The sequence below is a fragment of the Zosterops lateralis genome (assembly GCF_965231275.1).
Source record: "Zosterops lateralis genome assembly, chromosome: 12".
Classification (NCBI taxonomy): Eukaryota; Metazoa; Chordata; class Aves; order Passeriformes; family Zosteropidae; genus Zosterops; species Zosterops lateralis.
In genome coordinates, this window is record NC_139772.1 from 19,167,806 (window position 1) to 19,188,484 (window position 20,679).

A 20,679-nucleotide genomic window follows, 5' to 3' on the forward strand; every position below is an offset into this window, starting at 1 on the left:
CTTTCACTACATTCACAGAACAAAAAACGGGTGAAAACAAAATTATGGTGAAAACAAAACTTGAATTCTCTAAATATTTCTGAGACCAAGTAGTATGGTCCTGCTTTCAGTTCAGCTGGAGTAAAACCTTTGAAAATGATGCCTGAAGAGACAGTATCATTTTCTTCATAAATAATCATAGCTTTAACATAGCTAAATTAATCATATTTATTTTGAGAAACTACTGCTTGATGAAATAACATCAGTTCTGACGACTAAAGGTGGTACTGCTAAAAGCATAACTCAGATTCTGTAGTGTTGCAGAGCCAATAAGATGAATAAAAAGAAAACCTTGGAAATACACAAAAAATATTGAACAGAAGCTGCCCTACCTTTCACAGAAAGGCAGACTCCAAGCTCTCAGGTGGTACTGAAGTAACCATTCCAACACATGTTGGGACATCTTGTAAAACAGGAAGTCTAATCATGGACCTATTAAAGAAAGAACAACAACAGGGTTTAACATATTGCTGAAGTACTTACTGGTTATGTTTATTTGGCAACACTGCTGCTGATACTAAGATGGGAATGTATCCCCACCTTTTTGAAAAGGAAACAATAAATGTAAATAAAATATAATTGTCTTATAACGTTGTAACATAAGCAATTGATTCAGTTGGAATATAATACCAAATTCTCTATTGAACATGTACAATAAATTCAAATCTCAGCCTAAGAAACAACTATGACAACTATGAATATCACTTAGAAAACTGGGAGCAGTGCACATCTTCTCATCTAAATACAATTTTCAGCAAATTGTTTTATACTAATGAAAATATCCCAAGTTACAGAACTGTTCCAGATGTCAGAATGTGGATACATCTCTACACCTGCCACATCTCTGCAGTGCCAGACTGAAGTTTACAGAAAGTAGAGGAAGTCCATGCTTTTGGCTGGCACAATAACTTGCAATTTGGATTATACAATACCTAACATGACTTTTTTTGTTCCCTGAGAAAAAGCACATAGAATCCAGAGAACTCCACTGTAGGTACAGCTCCAGCAGACTAAGCATGTGCTCAGGACAGTGCATTACTTCAATCTGCCACACTTATGAACAGGTAAGTGTTAAAGCAACTCCCAAACACAATCCAGAGTTACATCCACAGCATGGAAAAAATGATATTCAAAGGAATACTTCAGTTTGAAGACAAATCAACTTATGGACAAAAGTTAAAAGTCAGCAGTGAAAACAACTAAGTCACATCAACAAAAAGTGCTGTGAAAACAAAAAATTATCTTCACAGGCAATTGGAGAGCTCAGAATTTCAGAACACACAACCACTGTAACTGAAGTAGCTATAAAAGCCCTCTAAAGTAAAGCAGCCAGAAAATAACTATACTTTTATGTTGGAGCTACTCTGTATATGAAGAGTAGCCATCAATAGGACAGTTTCATCTCATTCAAACATGAATACAAACGTTGACAAACAAACCCAGAAAAGGAGGATGACAGAAAGACTTACTGAACTAATAACAAATGCCTTAAATAGAGGCTGAAATCACCTGGCCTGGTTCCATGAAGGGTACCCCTATGGTTTAGCATGGTTTAGCAATATAAAATGCCCTCTAGAGCACACAAATTCTTTACTTAGAATATATACATATGCACGCAACTGCTGCCACTGTGGTGCCACACAGCAGATTCAATACACTCCAGAATACAGAAAACACAGATAAGCTATTTCTGTATGTTTTAACATGCAGTTTTATAGCAGACATGCAATTCAAGTGTGGTTGAACGAAGAAAGAATCAAGGCAGAGCAATAATCAATATTTCATCAGACAGAATTAAAAACATATTTTACATGTAAAATAACAAAAAGGTAAATCTATAAATTATGTTGAGCCTAACCATACAACTGTTATATTGACAGAAACAGTGGCTCAATTCTAACCAGCCAAGCTTCTCTGAAGCTGTTTTAAGGAAGACTGTAGGACTTGTAACTACTGAACTAGGAGAAACTTGATTCACCAGCACATTTTCAAGCTTTATAATAACTGGTAAGCACCACTACATGTGCTCTAGACTAAAAATTTATTTATATGAAGCAAGAGAATCCAGAACTATGTTTGTGGTGGGAAATATTGCAGATGTATGCTATGTCAGTATAAGAGACTTTTTCCAAAGGACAGATTACAATGCTCGGTAACAAATACAACATTTTGCCAAACCTTGCTATAGACAATCTATTTATTAATGCAGACGTAAAAAACTGAAAGTGAAACAAAAAATTTCATGGCTGATTCACCAATAAATTTCTATCATATATATTTAAGTTTAAATAATTTGAAAGATACAAGATGAACAGTATTCAAAATGTATTCAGTATGGCCAAACCAGTCCCATATTTCTTAGAATGCCACATCTGCTCTATTCAGCTAGTGCTCTGTAACAACAAAACTGAAGTAGAAAAATGAGATGAAGAACACAAAGAGAAAGAGAAAAAGGAACCATCTAAGTCAAGGAATACGATATGCCAAACTCTTGCTTAAATATTATTGCATTATGACAGTTAATTTATGGTTGTCACATTTTAGGGAGAGTTAATAAAAGCAAATTGGCATCACCTGGTTGTAGAAGAAATCAGTTAGAACTAAAAGTTGCGGGAATTAATAAGCTGTTGCAGATTCTAAGTCTGGGAAGGTATCATGCTTTGTTGTTCACAAAATATAAAGCAAAGTTTTTTGGATCCCCCCAGTGAAGGTTTGAGAGACCACCAAGTTCTCAGAAAAGTACCTAAGACAGCTGTTTCCTTTTTCCAAGGATTTAGTTATCATGGTGTTATAAAAAGGGTTTTTGCCATCCTTCGCTGTCTCCTGCTACCTTTCACTAATATTTAATATAAAATGCAGTGCAGCCTTGTTCTTATCTGCACTCAGAAACCATGTTGTAATGAAGGAATTAAAGCCAAGTCGTCTCTATTTTCACAAGATGGTTACAAACTACAGAAAACTGTCACACTTAAAAATCTGCTTTATTAAGTGTTGCCTGTTGCCTCATTCTGTAAACAGCAGAAACTCACAATGTCAAAAACTAGCTTCTAAAACCTAACACAGCATTCTTACCCAGCAAGAACTAACTTAAGAATGAACAAAAGTGAAACAATTACAAATTAAGGTTATTTTTCTTGTTTCTTTCCCATAAAACCATGTGGAAAAGCTAAGATTTTTCAGCATTATTTATTTGTGAGAGTCTAATCAGCTTGCTGACCCTCTGAAGAGCCACTACTCATTCTACTAACAAAGTTAAAGACCTAGAAAATGTCAGGAGTTAGTATGCACATGCATGATGAATACCAACCTCTGCCTCTCAACTTCCCAAAAAGAGAAACAAAAGCCTTACAACCCTTTGTATATGTTTCATTGTGCTATGCTGTCATGTAGAAAGATCAGGGTTTAAAGTTTTATGATTCCGAGTGGAATAACAAAAGAAATACATTATATGCTGAGAAATACCCACTCTTGATTTTGCATCAAGGAAGAATTTGAAACAGTCACAGCCTTGCCTTCCTACACGAACAAATGGCAATGATTACCAACCCAAAATGACTAGATACAAAATTGGATAAGGAAGCATGTGGGAAGTGGATGAATATCTTTGCATGAATTACCTTTCAGTTACATCTTCCATTTAAATGGATCAATATTAGTCCCTTAGATTTAAAATAAACTTTGGATTATAACACTGCCAAGCTCAAGTAGAGATAAGAACACACAATATATTAAGAAACCTCTTTCACTATGACTTTGAGGCATCTGGCTGGTGGTTACTGCCAAAGTCTGAAGAGCATCTGCTCTCACTTTACCAGTTTATATTCCAACTCTGGTGAACAGAAGCACAATCTCTGAAACAGCCTTTGGGGAACACTACCGAGTGGCTTGACAGAGCTCTTATTCAGAAAAGAGAAGAGGAGATTAATATTACAGAAAACTTAAAAGATCTAGCTTCTGAGAAAGGAGACAAGAGCAGTTTCCTATTACGGTACACACCACAAATCTCTTTTTTACTGAAACATTAAAAACCTGCTCCAAAACTGAAGTGATCAAATATGAATAGACCTAAAGGTAGAAAATATCATCTGTTTAAGTAATATTCAGGCAAAAGTAAGAAGAAACAATGTATCTTATCTAATTGTCAACAGGTATAATGAAAACAGAAGAATGAGGACTCACATAACAGACATTTTCCTAATGTGCTCGAGAAGGTCACAGGCGCTTTGCTTAGTCCTGGTGTTGTCACAGCAACATATGGCACTGAGTCTTGTTGTGAACTTACAATGTCATTATTTTAAGTGCCCAGTAGCACAAATTACTAAATTTGTGTGTGGTCCTAAGCAAACAACAAATCTGGCCACACACAGTGAAAACCCAGCTTCTAAAACTTCAAAATCGGCTGAAGGAATTTTCTCCTCAAGAGCCATAGATCCCAGATAGTAGCCACTTCTGAACTCCACAGCCACTTTCAAAACTATAAAAGGCTTCATATAAAACCAAAATAAAACCACTCTGAAAGTGGCTGCAGGAGATCACTAGGAGTGGCCGCTCTTCTGGATTCACTGCTTTTGAGAAGTAAATCCCTGCAGCTGCTTTTAAAATCTTTGAAAGTTTCATTTCAATTATCAAAGCTAATAAAGCTTCAAAAACAGCCACAGGGATTTGTTCCTCAGAGGAACAACCCCCAAAAGGCAGTGATGAATAGTGTGATGGGTTCTGTGGCTCCTAAAGTATGTACAGATTCCTGTAAGTCCTGCACTTGTAATTACAGCTCCATGTTGTGCAGCAATTGTTATAGCCAGACAGCTCATTAAGGCTTATGTGGCAAATTCATTACCGATTTCCCATTCTTTTTAACAGTTTTATGTCTGTTGCCTTTTCCTTTTCTTACACCTGTATCAACTATTATGTGAGCATCCCTCTCAAGAGTTTCTCAGACACATTTCACGGAGCCCTCGCTGGCTGCAGTCTCAGGTGGTGCTAAGCCCGTCCCAAAAGGCAGGACTTGCTTTCCCAGCCGTCATCATCCCCACAGCGAGCTGCCTACAGCCTGCAAAGCCATGCCTTTCTCTGAAGGGGAACTGAAAATGGCATTTTGTAAAGTACAAGAGTGAAGTCTGACAATAAGTCAATGAAGAACTTGCCTGCAACTGCAATATAAAAAGGCTCCCGTTAATTCAATGAACATAAACACAAATAACATTTCAGAAGCAACCACAACTCCATAACTGCACTGATTTGCAACAAGATTTTGGTCTTATCTTTAAAACTCTGAGAACTAGATCCCTAAAAATTTGTGATGTAAGCACAGGTCTGAAAGAGATACAATTTACACTCCTAAATAATTGGAGCTCAGTATGTTAAGACACAGATGGCACTGAAAACACTGCCAAAACTATACTGAAAAATATACATTTAAGTACCAGAACACATAGTGTACATTAATAAAGTATGTCACATAAAATACATTCTGTTTTATAGAAGCATATTTCCTAACCTTAAAACATCACTGATTTTGAACAATTATTCTACTGAAGTTTTTAAATTCCATTTTCAAATGGCAGAATAAATAAACATACCTTTTTGCCACAATAAATAAACACAGGTTTTTGAAATCATGCCATAAGAAAATCACTATGAACTTAAATAGATGCAGGTGTTAAGAACCGAATAACTGGTTTGTATGAGGAAAGAAAATCTTGACAGGAAACTTAAGCATTCTGTTAAATGTTATTCACAGGTGTCCTCTGTGACCTGTACTACTTACTCTGCCCCCCTGTTTCAATCTTCTCGTGTGTAAAACATGAAGGAGGATTGTGAGAAATAATTCATGTTTGCAAAGAGCTTTGAGATCCTTGGTATAAAAAACATGGGGAAAGCATGAAGTTTAAAAGTACCAGCACACTATTTTATTTCCAACTTGAAGTAAGTTACTTTTATCACAAAAACCTTGAAAGTTTAGAAATACAAAATTATGTAATCAAATACTTAAAAAAACATCTTAAGTGCTAAGCATATTGTGTTCCTCAGAACCTCATCACACTGCAGGAAACACTCCCAGAAGGAAAGGATGTGCTTCTCACCCGTTTCAAGTATGCGTTTATGGAGAGGTATAGCAGCAAGGAAGGGTTCATCTTTACAGGACTGGATCTGGGTTCCAACCAAGTCAGAGTTGGTGGCCATAATTCGGGCACTTTCTTCATTAAGATTAACACCAGCCATAGAGGCAACATCATTGATGTCGTCATCATCTCTAAAATAAAAAAAAAAGCCATATAAACCCAAATTCTACCTGTAATACATTTATTTTTTGCATCATCTGCTTCTCCAGAAGTAATCATCATGCCACATGCCAATGTGTGGGCCAACTGAGACACAACCCCTCATGTCTCCATTTTCATAGAGTATCTTCAGAAACAACCACAAATTTCTCTGATCATATCAGGAAAGCATCAGAAGCAGAACAATTTATCTGGTAATAGAAGATGCGACAGAGGTGTCCTCATCTGAGTGAAGTGATATCAATGACAGCAGGCTGATCAGGAAACTAAAGGCAATGATCACCACTAATAATTGAACACTGGGCTTTTTACTTTCTAAAGAAAACTAGGCATAAAATGGTAAAATAAATAACAGAAATCAAAAGCAAAACCATGATTTTTTAATCCTGCACCATTTCACAAGTTCCTGCTAAAAGGGCATCAAAGGATTTTCAGCAACAGTCAGGGAAGATTCTTTGACCACACTGAGGTCATAGGTAGGCCTGGGCTCCAAATGTGGCTTGAGTATGTGCTGGTATTTTCCCTGGCAACACACAAATATCAGTTGTGTCAACAAGCTTTAGGAAAATGAGCTGCATTTGAGAAGATGATAGCAACTCCCAGACCATTTTTTGGCCTGCAACATCCTTTTTAACAGCTTGAGAAAGTACAAACAAATTTGAGTTTCCATACCGGTATCTCCCAAGCATCTTTACCTCCCCTACCTGTCTGAGGTATGACTCAGAGCTGTGCAAACAGCCATCTGGATTTAGCACATTCTGTTTCACAGCTACTATTGCCACAAACACTATTTCAACATATTCTAGAGTGATTACACAATCTTTGAGAATACTATTTTCAGAATATATATATATGGATAAGAACATTCAACTCCAGACTCCTATTACTGTATAAAGTAAACAAACAAAAGCTTAATTTAAAAGGTGGGTTTTTTTAAAATTGTTACATACATGATGTCCTATGCACTTGTAACAAGCTTAATGCCCAGAGTAAAAACCAACAGCTGCAGGTAAGGTCTGAGAATAAAAGGAAGGAAATTCAGAAATCCATAATCTAGGTCCTCCTTCTCCTCCCATACTTTTCTTGTTATCTGCACCACACCAGCCAATTTTTGTGTAAGACTACTCTGGTTTGAGAGATACTGGTTTTGTTTTCTTTTATGGGAAGAATTCAAAAAAGGACTTCTATTTGTGTAAACCTACAGAAATGTGCTGAACACTTGAGGCAGAAAACGGAACATTTTACAAGGCTTTTCAGAAAAATTCTATAAAAATGAACTTCTACTAATTTCCAGGAGTGTTGAGCACTTGACTTCTTGTCTTAAAATGAAATTCCTGAGAACAGTGATGCAACATCATAGAATGGTTTTGGAGGAAGGAAACTTAAAAGCCCATCCAGTCCCAGCCATGGACAGGGACACCTTCCTCTGCCCCAGGCTGCTCCAGGCCTCAATGTCCAACCTGGCCTTGGGCACTGCCAGGGATCCAGGGGCAGCCACAGCTTCTCTAGGCACACTGTGGCAGGGCCTCAGCACCCTCACAGGGGAAAATTTCTTCCTAATATCCAATGTAAAGCTATTCCATTTTAGTTTGGAGCCATTCCCCCTTGTTCTGCCACTCCATGCCCTTGTAAATTGTCTCTCCCCATCTTTACAGCAGGCTCCCTTCAGCTGGGACACCCTGAAGCCATCTCTCCTCCAGGCTGAAAAATCCCAGTTCTCTCAGCCTTCCTTCCTAGGGGAGGTGCTTCATCCCTCTAATCCTGACACGGTGTGGACGCTCACAGAGGGACCCTGGGCTGCAGTGAGGAGTTGGCTCCATGCCCACAGCCAGCCTGCCCACACTGCTCCCAACAGCAACATTTTGAAATATCCAGTCACAGCTCAAAAGTTTGTAATTCTACAAATTAAAAACCACAAGAAAAACTGAAAGGAACTAAGATTTTTGTCGGGTTAAGACCTGAATGCTTGAAATAGAGTGAGAATCAACCAGGACTCACAAGGCCCGAATCCAGCAGGCCTCAAACCATGGGAAAACCAAACTCCTGTCAAGGACTACCAACTCCTATCTCCTTTAAGCAGTCTTCCATTAAAAAGAAAAAAAAAAAAAATCAATGCAGCAGTCTTGACTTCCAGAACATAACTTCTAAGAGCAGTTTGTAATTCTCTCTCCTTTTATTTCATAGCTGAAGAAAGTACCATCAATCTTTTACCTTCCTGCTGCTTAGCAGTTTAGCTACTCCAATTTTTATTCAGTGTACAGATCTGTGACCACATTATAAACAAGTATTTTCTGAAATAAACCCAGACATGTATTTTGGACACAAATTAGATTTCAATGAAATTATCCAAATCAATGCAAGACCACTTACAAAGACCATCACTGTAACTCCTGGACAGAATCATTTTCTTCCATCTTACACCTGCGAGCTACAATCTGTAAATACATCCTTTTTTTTTTCAGTATTACATGGAAGAAAAATAAGAAATATATTAATCACAGCTGGGACTACATTTTTTTCTGATAGAAAGAACCCTATCCATATAGTCTTCCTAACTTTGAGGAACCTCATAATGAAAAATGTTTGGATACTGAAACATACATTTATATATAAAGAGAGTTGCTATTCTTGCTGAACAGTTTTCTATAAAAGTGAACTTCTAAGCCCAGATAAGTGAGTTTTCAGAAGTCATTCTGTGGAACAAAGATGCCATCCAGTGGTCATCTAAACTGATGATTACTGTCTATCTTCCTTTTTCATCAGAGCACAGTATTTAACAATTTCATATTTCTTGGCAGATATTACTATGCCTGTCCTAACTCTACTGTTTTAATAAATATTCCTGGTTTTCACTGAATTAAATTCTGAGTCTCTTAGGATGAATCTAGCATTCCAATACACATGGTGTTTTTAAGACAGCATGAGTTCTCAAACTCCCTCCAAACACAAACTGTATCTCAAATAATCCAAGAATCCAATTCTTCCTCCTATACTCAACCACTTGTAACAATTTTCCCTTTCCTCTTAATCAGAAACACTCATGTAATTGCAAAAAAAAAAAAAAAAATCTTATCTGAAAATAAGCAAGAAAACCCAAAGTATTGCACAGTTATCTGTGAAAGGTTTCAAAGATTCGTTTAAACTAAGAGCAGCCATTATAAAAACCTGGTGGCATTTTCTTTATGAACATAACCCTAACTACATGAATGCACTGTTTTTCTTTCTCATGCACTTTGTCAGATTTGAGCCACTGCTGTCCCAAACTGCAATACTGAACTGCTCCCAAATAAGCCAGAAGAATGCACAAAGCAATGGAGACAACATTATACCATTGACTCCCCTCTCTCTTACAAGGGAAATTGCATGTTATTAGGACAAAGTCCCTACATCCCACAGATTCCATGGATCACACAATTTGAGATTAATAACAATACATGGCATATAAATGGTGACTTGAAATTACTGGAACAGCCACTACTGTATTATATTTTATAATGGCATAGATTCCATTTACACATTAATTATAGTGCTTATTCTGACCTTCATGTTATAATTTGAAATGTCTCCTTAACACTGCTTTGCCACACAATTCATTCTCTATGTAAAATCTTTTCCCTGATAAGCAGAAGGGCTGACAGAACAGACCATATTTATGGTCAGCATTTTTCTTTATTTTGAAATATATGGAAAAAAAACCAGTCCCCTTACAGCTTGAAACATTCATTTAGAAAAACAAGAACTTCAAGGGCAAGATTTTGTCCCATACCATTTTGAGATGAAAACTTTGAAGTTACCCATTTAACATCCACATTAGCTTTCTACCACTTCAAGGGCAAGCTGCTTTGCTTATGTTCTTAAACTTTCATTTTTAAAAATGAAAATAAAATACTAGACAAGAGATTTTTTTTTGGCTATGCAAGGATGGTCTGGAAAAAATTTTTTTATTTCCACATAGAGTCTACCTCAAAATGCAGCCAGACAGCAGAATAAAATACAGATACTAAGATCAGCTTCAAATGATCTCAGAGGCTTCTCAGAATTATCTCTGAAAACAAGCCCCATGCCACTGGCTGTATAAAACCTGACACTGCCAGGTTCCAGGAGGTTCCAGGTTCCACAGAGCTAGCTCTGAACACAAGCCCCTCTGAAAACAGGAGGAATTACTAGGTAAATATAATAATTTTAAAAAAAACTCTAAGCAGAATTATACACTCTGGTTGTATAAAAGCTGACAGTGCCAGGTTCCAGGAGGTCAGATATAACTTGGGAACAGCACTTCAGAAAAGGAAAGGTTTCTGTGAAAAGGAAGGAGCACTTGGCTACCTGGCACCCTATGGCAAACAAAACACAGCACATCTCACACACCACAGAGCAGATCTGTTCACCTCTGCCTTGCCATGCAGTGCCACTGAGCCCTGTTTAGCAGTTTGGAAGTGGTGGGATAACACAGGAGGACAAACATCCACCTCCCTCCTTGGAGAAATGCAGAGCACATACGGATCAGGCTCTGATCCAAGCGGGAAGCTGGACCTTCCAACTGAAATTATTCCATCTCAACATCAGGAACAAATGTTTCCACAGCTCCCTCCCTTTAATGGCCACTACCTGAACTGTGGGTAAGAATCACTTGAGAGCCTGCTGTGGTCACCACACCAGGAGGAGCTGGTGTCAGAGGGAGCTCTGAGGGGACCAGCCAAGGTGATGAGCAGCAGCTGTGGACAAACATGCAGGTCCCTGGCAGACTCCAGTGGGATTTTTGTTCTCTCAGCTGCAGAAACCTCAGGCTGGCCTGTTATGGTACAAACCCAAGTCGAGTCCTCTGCTCGCAAAATAAACAGAAAAATTACTAAAAATGTAATTCAAATTTCTGTCCTTAGGTATTAAAAGAGTTGAAAAGTCAACTAACTAGGAACTGGGATTGTATGTAGTTCTCTCTGAAAAATACAGCAACAATAAATTTAATACCAAGAAGGTCACCTAAAATTTCACAAGCACAGCTTCACATTGCAGAACTCTTGGGTTGAGAACTCTGCATCACAGAACAGCTACTGTAACAAACAGTGAGCTCATGTGAACAGTCTTACAGTTCATTAATAAATGCTAACCTTAAAGGCATAGCTGCAATCTGCAAAATTCTTAATTGCTAGATCTTTCATGTAATTCCATCTTGTATCTCCTACAGTTCAGAATAGAGGGAAAAAAACCAAAAAAACAATGAAGTTCAAATTTCTGATTTTAGTGACCAACACTTTGCTCATAAAAGTGAAAAGCTAAAATAAGTTATTTTAAAAAAAGCAGAATGCAAAATAATGAAACAAATATGCAATAATAAAACACTAAGGGCAAAATAAATTTATACATAACACAACTATTTTTCAAAATTCTTGCTTTGCTTTAGATGCCAGTTTGCCTTCTGGCTAAAAACACATTCTTCACACACGCTGGGAATGTTGAGGAAAACTAGTCAGCTTTCAGAGGATTAATACAGATTTCCAGCTCTGTGCCTTTAGGCTTAATAGTCAGACATCTATTTGTCCTCAGGAGAGGTTAGGGGTTGAAATGCAAATATGCAAACAACTGAATTCTTTGTTAAGATATCAGGAAAAAGCTTGATCTTTGCTGCTGTTTTATAAATCCTTGCAATTTTATGGACTTATTTAAATGCAGCTTTGTGTCTTACTATTTTGAAGGAGAAAACAATGTAAAGAAACAAACACATTAATTCTGACTAAAATTTGTTCTCTAGAGGAAAAATGACATACACCCTTGACAGCTTATTTACCAAACTCACTAAAGATTTATTGATTTATCAATCAGTGCCTTGAGCATTTGCTTCTCCCCAAGGGAAAATTAACAATTCCAGCTAACCTAATATATTCTATGTATAAACTAAGTGAATGCAAGAATCAATCCTGGCACAGTTTACAACATCCAGTTAAAAAAATGCTGTCCCTTTTGGTGTATGTAAAATTGAAAGCTATACTAACGAAGAATAAATGCTCATGTTGCTTACAAACATAAAAAATACTTATTAAGACAGTACAATTGAACCCAACAGACATTTTAATTCATTTAAATACTCAGTGGGAGGCAAAAGCATTGGAAAATAAAAAATTGAATGATTTTGCTTCCAGATTAATACTAAGTACTACCACTATTAGTTACAATACTGACATGCCTCAAAGCAGAGATATTTCAAAGAGCTACAAATTCTCTGTTACTTCACCTGCAAAAGCATAAGCCTGAAAATTAATTAGTGGTTTGATTATGTCAGAGCAACATAAGAATCTCAGAAGATGAAAATTAAAATCTAGGAATATTTTGTCATTCAGTAATTTAACACAACTAAAATATACACAAGTAAAATAGTGTGAGTGAGAGCAAAATGCAGTAAACATAAGATTTGCTTTTCACTACAAAAAGTACAAATATCCCAAATATATATAAATAGAAGTTTGGAGTATAAAGAACTGGCTGTGCATCACTGCTACTGTGCTGAACCTTTGCAGCACCTGATTCCTAGAGGGGGCCCACAAAGCACCCAACCTCTATGAGCTAAGGAAGCATGGGAAGCTCAGATACAGAAAATTCCCTAAAAACTAGAACCAACAACCCCCACGCTCAGGGAATCCCCTCCCAGGCCCTGAGATTGTCCTTGGCCAAGGAAGGGCTGCTCCACAGAGCCCTGACCTCACCACCAGAGCCCCTTCCCAGCAAGATACATTCCACAGGAGCAGCACAATCCAATGCAGAACACCAAGCACAGACTCTTTTAAATCCTCCTGCACAGAACTCCATTCAGCAGAAGTTTTATTGTAATCCACAGAATTTATGGTTTTGTTAAACATTTAAAATGTGCATTTAAGAGAAAAATCCTCAAGATATATCATGATCCCCTCCCTTTTTTAAAAATAGAATTAAGTCTGAAAATTGCCATCCAATCCCAGAGAAAAAGGACAGGAATTATTGTAAAAGACTGCCCTCTGGTGTTACATCAATTCTAAATTCTGTTTTATACTTCAGCTTCCCCCCCAACCACCCTGCTGCATTTTTTTATTATTATTTTTTCTTTTTTTACCTGAAAGAACCACCTCCAGGGTCATTCAGCTTGTTTTTCTGATTTGCAGAGACCTGAACACCAAAGCCCCCAGGACTTTTACTGGCTTGTATTGTTGGTGCCTTCCCTACTGTGCCTGAAAAACACCAAGCAATGTTATTATGAGCTGTCTTAGACAATTTACATCAAAGAACCTTCTGTCCAGGAACTAAATTTAACTGTCTGTAAATTGCAAACAAAGGAAGTTATTATTTTTAAAGACTACGTGCTGAAGAAGAACAATTTAAAATACAAAATTTATATTACAGTTTGTTTAATATTTACAGATCAATGAAGATTCCAAAACTGAAAACCATTGGCCATAAAAAGGTATAATATTTTTAATGTCCGTAAGTATGTTTGCAATTGCCAGTAAAACACTTTTCTGGATAATCTGTTCAGAATAAAGAAGGTGAAATTGAAATGTTCTTAATACAAATACTTAAAGTCAGAGCTACTCAGAGTATTAGCTACACCTTTTACATTTTCTATACAGTAATTGTTCTCTATTGCAGTGAAAAACACATATTTCAGAGTTGAAAGCACCGCATGCATTTTAAAATGTATTGCATATAAAAGAAAAAACACTATTGCCAAATTTGACACACACCCCCCATAAAGGTTGTCTTTTGCTTTCTCATCTTGAAAACAATGGCTCAAAACCAATTCATGTCTGTATCTAGACTTTACAAGTCCTGAAGTACAAGTAAAACAGGTCTTTCCAAATGAGCCAAAGTGTGGTGGACATTCAGTAAATTAAAGAGATCTGAATTCCTCTCCGATACGGAGCTTTTTGGAGTAAGCCCTCCTTGACTGCCTAAACACATTGACTTGGGTTATATTTTGGGTTTCCTTTGATCCCACCTGTGTTTCGGCATGTAAAAATAACTCACTTCTATTTGATTTAAAAGATCTCACCTCTCTTGTTTATCTCTCCATTTTAATGAGCATTACAGAGGTAGTGTTTGAGCTTTGAGAAGGATGTGAAGTTGTTCCTGCACTCCAGTGACTCAGTTGCACATAAATGGAATGGTAAGAACCTCGGTAGAGTTACATTATTTTTCTTTTGTGAATAGTAAAAACCTGAAGCACAACTATCCTAATAATATCCTTTTAAGAACATTTCTTGGCTAATACAAAGCTGCCAGCTTTGACTGAGTCCTGCACTTTTTTTTTTCTTTTTTTAAGTCTTCATCAACTCCAACACATGATCTTAAAGAGAAACTAATTTGATAGTGTTTGTTGAGTTCTCCATCTGTATAAATAAACCGTAATGTGGCCTTTAACTTTAGCAAAGACAAAACCAGATTTAGAACTTCAGGCTCAAGCCTGGGGAATAAAAATATTTTGTCATCATAATATTCAAGGTCCATAAGATGTCACAGAGAGCATTAGTTCACGGACCAGGCAATTCATTTATCTGTTTCAATGAACTAATGGAAAGGTTTTCTACTAAGTGAACTGGAAGGAAGGAAAGAAATAATACAATGATAAAAATTAGCAGATTTCTGCTTTGTACAATTAAGATCTAGAAGATTAAAAATGTGTTAACCTTGAAAATTATTGCAACGGCAAACTTAAAGTAAAAACAGCACTCCTCCAGAATTAATATATTTATTTGGAATCAGTATCAGTGCCTTGTTTTCTAACTAAAGGTAACTTTTGATTGAAAAGCACACCCAAAACATGTATATCTATATGGATATGTAAGAATTAAGTCTCACATTCATGCCAAGCATATGCAATTCTACTCAGTGGATTGGGCAAAGTCAATGTAAGATTTGGGATGACACTTGAGTTTTCCGGTTTAAATAAATCACAACTGTGCATGACTAAGGGTTAGACATAAAATATGCCTAAAATGTCCATTTTTATTATGGGCAGAGCATATTTTGAAAATTAAAATCACCTGTGGGCCTAGGTATTTCATGGGATTGGTAATGATATACAGAGTCTTTCACCACTGCATCCCTGCTTCCAATTTTAATTAGCATGATCTAGAAAATAAGCCGAAATTTAGGAGCTTATAAATTCCTAGCTGCATTTCAGCACTGGTGAAATAGCCACAACAAATACTCTAGCTAATTATTTTATTATTTGGCTCAATTCCTCCATCCATAACATGGAATTCACATAATTATTATACTAGTAGAGTGCTTTGGTAAAGGAGTGTGAATTTTTCATGCAGTAACAATGGTGTTACTTCCACTCCCATGGAAGTAATTTTATTTATATAAAAGTCCTAAAGCCTGCCAGTTTTCTCTAAACTACTGTTTTAAGAAGCATTACAGCCTGTTCACATGGATGTATTGAAGATATATTACACTTGGAGATTCACTCCTGTCAAGGAAGAAAATGCAGCACTTTGTGGAGGTCAGCTCAGTGCTGAGGTAACTATCCTTAACAAGTCACACTCCACAAAATTATATTACTGTAATTTTTACTTTGATGATGTCTTGTTCCAGTATATTCTCTCCTTCTGGAGGAATACCTAGGTCAGTATAAAATATCATTACACTGGTGTTTACAGTAAAAGGTTTTTACAACATATCACAATGATGCACTCTTCACAGTGCTGCCAGCACACAGACTGCTCCCTAGACATGGGCTGCTGAATGAGTGGTTTTATACTGTGATCTTTTCTAAATGCTTATTCTTGTTTTGTCTACGTAACTAAAAAAATATACTGGAGGGCTTAACCAAACCTGTAAATTGGAATAAGCTCACCAGAAAGTAGGATCCTGCATAAATTGGCTTTTATGAAACCATCTACCATAAGCCAAATTGCCAGTTAAGTTGCATTGCACTGGCTGATCAAGGGCTATCAAGAATAAACTCATATTCCAAACCTACTGTTTAAAAGACAGATGCCAGTATCATGCAAATTCTCAGCACACTGTTGACATTCACAACTTGGAGAGTGAACAAGCAAAGAAATGAAATCTGCCTTCACTCTCAAACACATTAGTCAGAAGTGAAAGCTCATGCTATAAGATGCATGGACATGTTATAAACTCAGGACATGAGTATCAGTGCTATCAAACAAACACATTTTATGGTCAGTAACTGTATTTCTTCCTAACTTTGAAAACAGCCTACAGGATTACAGCAACAGCTTGGTCTCTGTGTCCATTCAACCTTTGGATTCCCCTAGGAGAGCAGAGCAAGTAAAATATCAACTCCTAATAAACATGTCTGATGCTTTTTTTCCCAAGAAGAAAAGAAACGACCAAGCAATGAAGTCAAGTAGGCAGCAATAGCTTTTATGTGCATTTAAACTAGTTTGATTCCTGATTCAGTACGTGAAGATGACAAGCTCTGTATTCCATTACAAACCCTCAATAATCATGTAAATGCCCACATCCAATAAGATACTCTCACACATATTCAGGAAAAATAAAACCCAAGCCTAAGAGGTTCAGTGGTAGAAAGAAACAAGTGGGTATTTATTAGGAAGCAAGGAGGCTTCAGGAATCCTCTTAGAAAGTGGAAAGTATCAGCCAGACATTGACCCACCTGCTCACAGACACATGAGGAAGTTGTGTACAAACCACATGCTGTGGCTAATCACGGCATGTCAGGTTGCTGTAGCCAGTCACTGACCTCACCAAGAAGTAAATATACTGACAGGAGTCAAAGAAAACCAACCTGAGGCTTGAGAAATTTCTCTAGGGCTCCCATCTTGACCTCTGTAGTTGCAGAGATGGGGACTACCACGTTCTACTTCAGGAGTATGAATGAGAAATAGGATGATTAAACTGAGGCATCCACTAGGCTTCAGGAAAATGCAGAAATTCTTTCTTGGCCCAGAGTTACAGTTTAGGACAGTGAGAGCCAAGTTCCTGACCTGGTTTAGAACTTTCCATGAAAAACTGCTAAGTAAGGAGCTAAACATGTGAGAGTTAAGTACTAAGGCTGTTTCAAAACATTTCACTGTGTTGATCCAAAACACTTTGAAACTGCATATGGAAACATGCATTCTTCAGCCAGCATGAGGTAAAAATAAATGTCAACAATGTTGCCAATGTCAACACTGTACGTTTTTTCATGCTACTCATTTGTAATTACAACAAAATTCATACAAAGGTAACAATCTCACTAAAACATTTAAACCCATACCTTGTGGTCTAATGGTCTGAGTTATTACCACTGGCATCCTAATCTGGGTAGTCTGGCAAGCAGGGGTTCGTTTCACAGTTTGAGCAGATGTTGACTGGATAATCTGCTATTATTAAAGAAAAGTATACTTATATTATACTCTTTATACACAAACACACACAACGTAAATACACTAATACCTGTAATTACCAAGATAAGCATGTGAATCTCTACAAGCACAACCAGCTGGTGACAAAAGTCATATTCATGTAATGCATGTGGTTGTGTGTGTGTGTATATACATAGTTTGCCATTATGCTTTAAAAAAAAATAAATAATATACAACACAGATGTCATACCTCACAACCTTCACTAGAAATATATTTCAAATTTGTATGGTCAATAATAAAATTCGGACTTTTGTCTTCAGAAATTTCACTAAGAAGGAAAGCAGTTTTGTAGAACGAAATGTTGCAATAATTGTAGTGGTATCCACCTAGAAACATTAGGTCTTGCACTAAATATCTATGCTTTTTAAAGAAAACATACTAAAAATAAATTCTAAAATATTATGGGTTCCAAAGTCAGATATACACAAGAAAGCAAACCAAGTTCTGGGGTGGTCATATACTATGACTCTTTTAAATGCTAATTGGATATTCTCAAGGTTTCACTTACTACTAATTCAGGTTCTGAGTTCTTTCCCAAAACTAAACCTGGGTTAGAAACATAAAATTTGACCCATAAACAAATCAAATCGAAAAGAAAACACATGCAAGGGTCCTGTTTAATCAACAGCAAAATGTACATTCACATTATCAGGGACAAGGCAGGCACAGACGTAATGAACACAAGATTCAGAAAGATGTGCGGATGCTGCAGAGCTGTAAAAAAACCCATAAGTAAACTTTGAAAATAAAACACTGGCAAATAGCTATGTGAGTAAGATTCCAACCACAACTCAGGCATGGCAACTTCAGAAGGCACGTGCTCCTCACAGTCACGGCTTAGTTCCTCCCACCGTGTGACCCCTCCACCCTGGGACGCAGCATTCCCTCCTGGAGGGCAGCCCCACACTGCCCCTCCACACAGCACCACTCCCACCAAGAGCATCTAGCACCATTTCACTCTGCTGGACAACAAATGGCCAAACCTCTGACTGCAAAGCAACCTATGGAGAAAAGGAAAGGAGAAACAGCATCTGAAAAAGAGACGAGAAAGTGGAGGATGAGCAACGAGGAAGCTTCCATTAGCAGGAACCAGGGCTCCAAAACTGGAAGGGAGACAGGTGAAAAACTACAAACAAGAAAAGAGTAATGAGAGATCTGTGATATATTCTGGAGAGAAACCAAATAAGGCCATTCTGAAGTTACAAAACTGGATTTTGTACATCCCAAAATACAGAGTCAAAAAGTTATAATAAACCTGTGGATGTAGAAATATTAGCAATAACTGCCTTGCAGAAAGAGAAAAGGGGAAAAAGATTAAAGATTCAGCTTCAACTATGGACACTGTCAGAAAATGGAGCATATGTACTAAGCACAGAAATGAAGCAAACACATAAATTTACTTGGTCAAGACAGCGAGTGGGCAGTCACACTCAGAGGGGAAAGAAGAAAGCAGCTACCATGCTCAAAAACAGGAAAGAAACAGAGTTGATCAGTGAAAATCACAGAAAAAAAGTTGATTTTAGCTGCATTTTGAGACTCAGGAAACATGAACAAGAGTGGTTTTGGTAATAAGACAGAATAGTCCATGTTAAGAAAACATACATTGGTGTGAAAAAGGAGAATGTTGCCACTTTTACAATAATTCATTGGATCAGTTTTCAGAGAATAGTGAAGAAAAGCTGCTGTACCTTAATGGGCCAGAAGCCAGGCCATAAAGGAGCTTTGTGGGACCTCTGGACAGAACTACTATCTGGTATTATTGTAATCTTCTGCAATTACTTTTTTTTTTATCTCTGTGAGGCAACTTCTACAGCTCAGAACCAAGTTCTGTTTTCCCTTGATTAATATTTTCATGTGAATACCCTACAAAATGACCCACTAACACCATTAAAGACAGGACAATAGTTAACCATTTAAGATGAGATAAATAGCAATGTTTTCTTTACTATCCAATACATTCCAAAAGCTGTCTTTTGGCAAGTACTGTACTAGGACTTCAATGTATGTACAAATGCTGAAAGTCTAGAAAATTACTGAAACAAACTTTTCCAAGGGGCAGAGACCAAAATCGTCATCTCAAACTCCACACAGAAACCAATCAGCAACAGGCATATACTCTCAAAAAAACAACTGCACCAGAGGTCAGAGTAGCATCTTACACTAAATCCCAGCTTCTATACTGGAGTTTTTAAGAAATATTTCAACACAGATTCAATCTTCAGATCTGGAAGTCATTATGAAATTAACATCAGCAATTTGTTTCTGAAACAGAGTATGTAACTTCTTTGCAGGCAAACTAGGGACACAGTAAAAATCAATGAATCAGAGAATCCTGCATTAAAATTTGTAACTATCTAAGCCACACTCCATCAATTAAGATAATTCAAACTGCTGTAATCTTCTTGCCTGTTTTTCCAACATCATAAACATTACTATTAAGTCCTTAGCTTGACCTGAAAGCTGTAGACAATGAACGAGTGCACTAGCAAGCTGGTCTGGGAGATGATCAACTTAAATGATTTCCTATTTCTCACAGACTAAAAACACACACAACAAGTGAACCTCATGTCACATTACTTATCCATATTCTGAATCAAAGCTGAATGCCACTGATCAGTTCACAAGCACTGACCCAGACAGAGAGCAGATAGAGAAGTTTTAAGACACTGAGGTTATGGGGGACATTACTCCAGCCTTCAGAAAAGGGGAGATCTTGGTGCTGCTGCAGCCACCCTTGGGAAGATGTAGAGGAGACAGTGTCAGACTCCCTCAGATGTGCAGAGCAGAAGGATGGAACACAAAAGGCAGAAGCTGCAATATGGGAGATTCCAATGTGATATAGGAAAAAAAAAATACCATGAGGGTGGGCAAGCTCTGAACAGGCTGTCCCAAGAGGCTGTGTCATTTCTTTTTGAAGACACTCAAAACATGACTGGTCACATGGGAGACATCCCAATGTGTGAGCAGGAGGCTGCAAAAGACACCTCCAGGAGTC

General features: G+C 37.3%; 1 protein-coding gene across 1 annotated transcript in view; it reads right to left on the reverse strand.

Annotated features, from left to right (window-relative positions):
- Positions 1 to 20,679, reverse strand: part of LOC310914140 (transcription initiation factor TFIID subunit 4-like) — a 146,029-nt gene that overhangs the window by 94,594 nt on the left and 30,756 nt on the right. The window contains exons 8-10 of the mRNA XM_083870074.1: positions 17,536 to 17,641; positions 13,399 to 13,513; positions 6,123 to 6,292 (exon numbers count right to left, since the gene is read on the reverse strand). Of these exons, the coding sequence (XP_083726200.1) occupies positions 6,123 to 6,292; positions 13,399 to 13,513; positions 17,536 to 17,641 (391 nt within the window). The remainder of the gene's footprint in view (positions 1 to 6,122; positions 6,293 to 13,398; positions 13,514 to 17,535; positions 17,642 to 20,679) is intronic.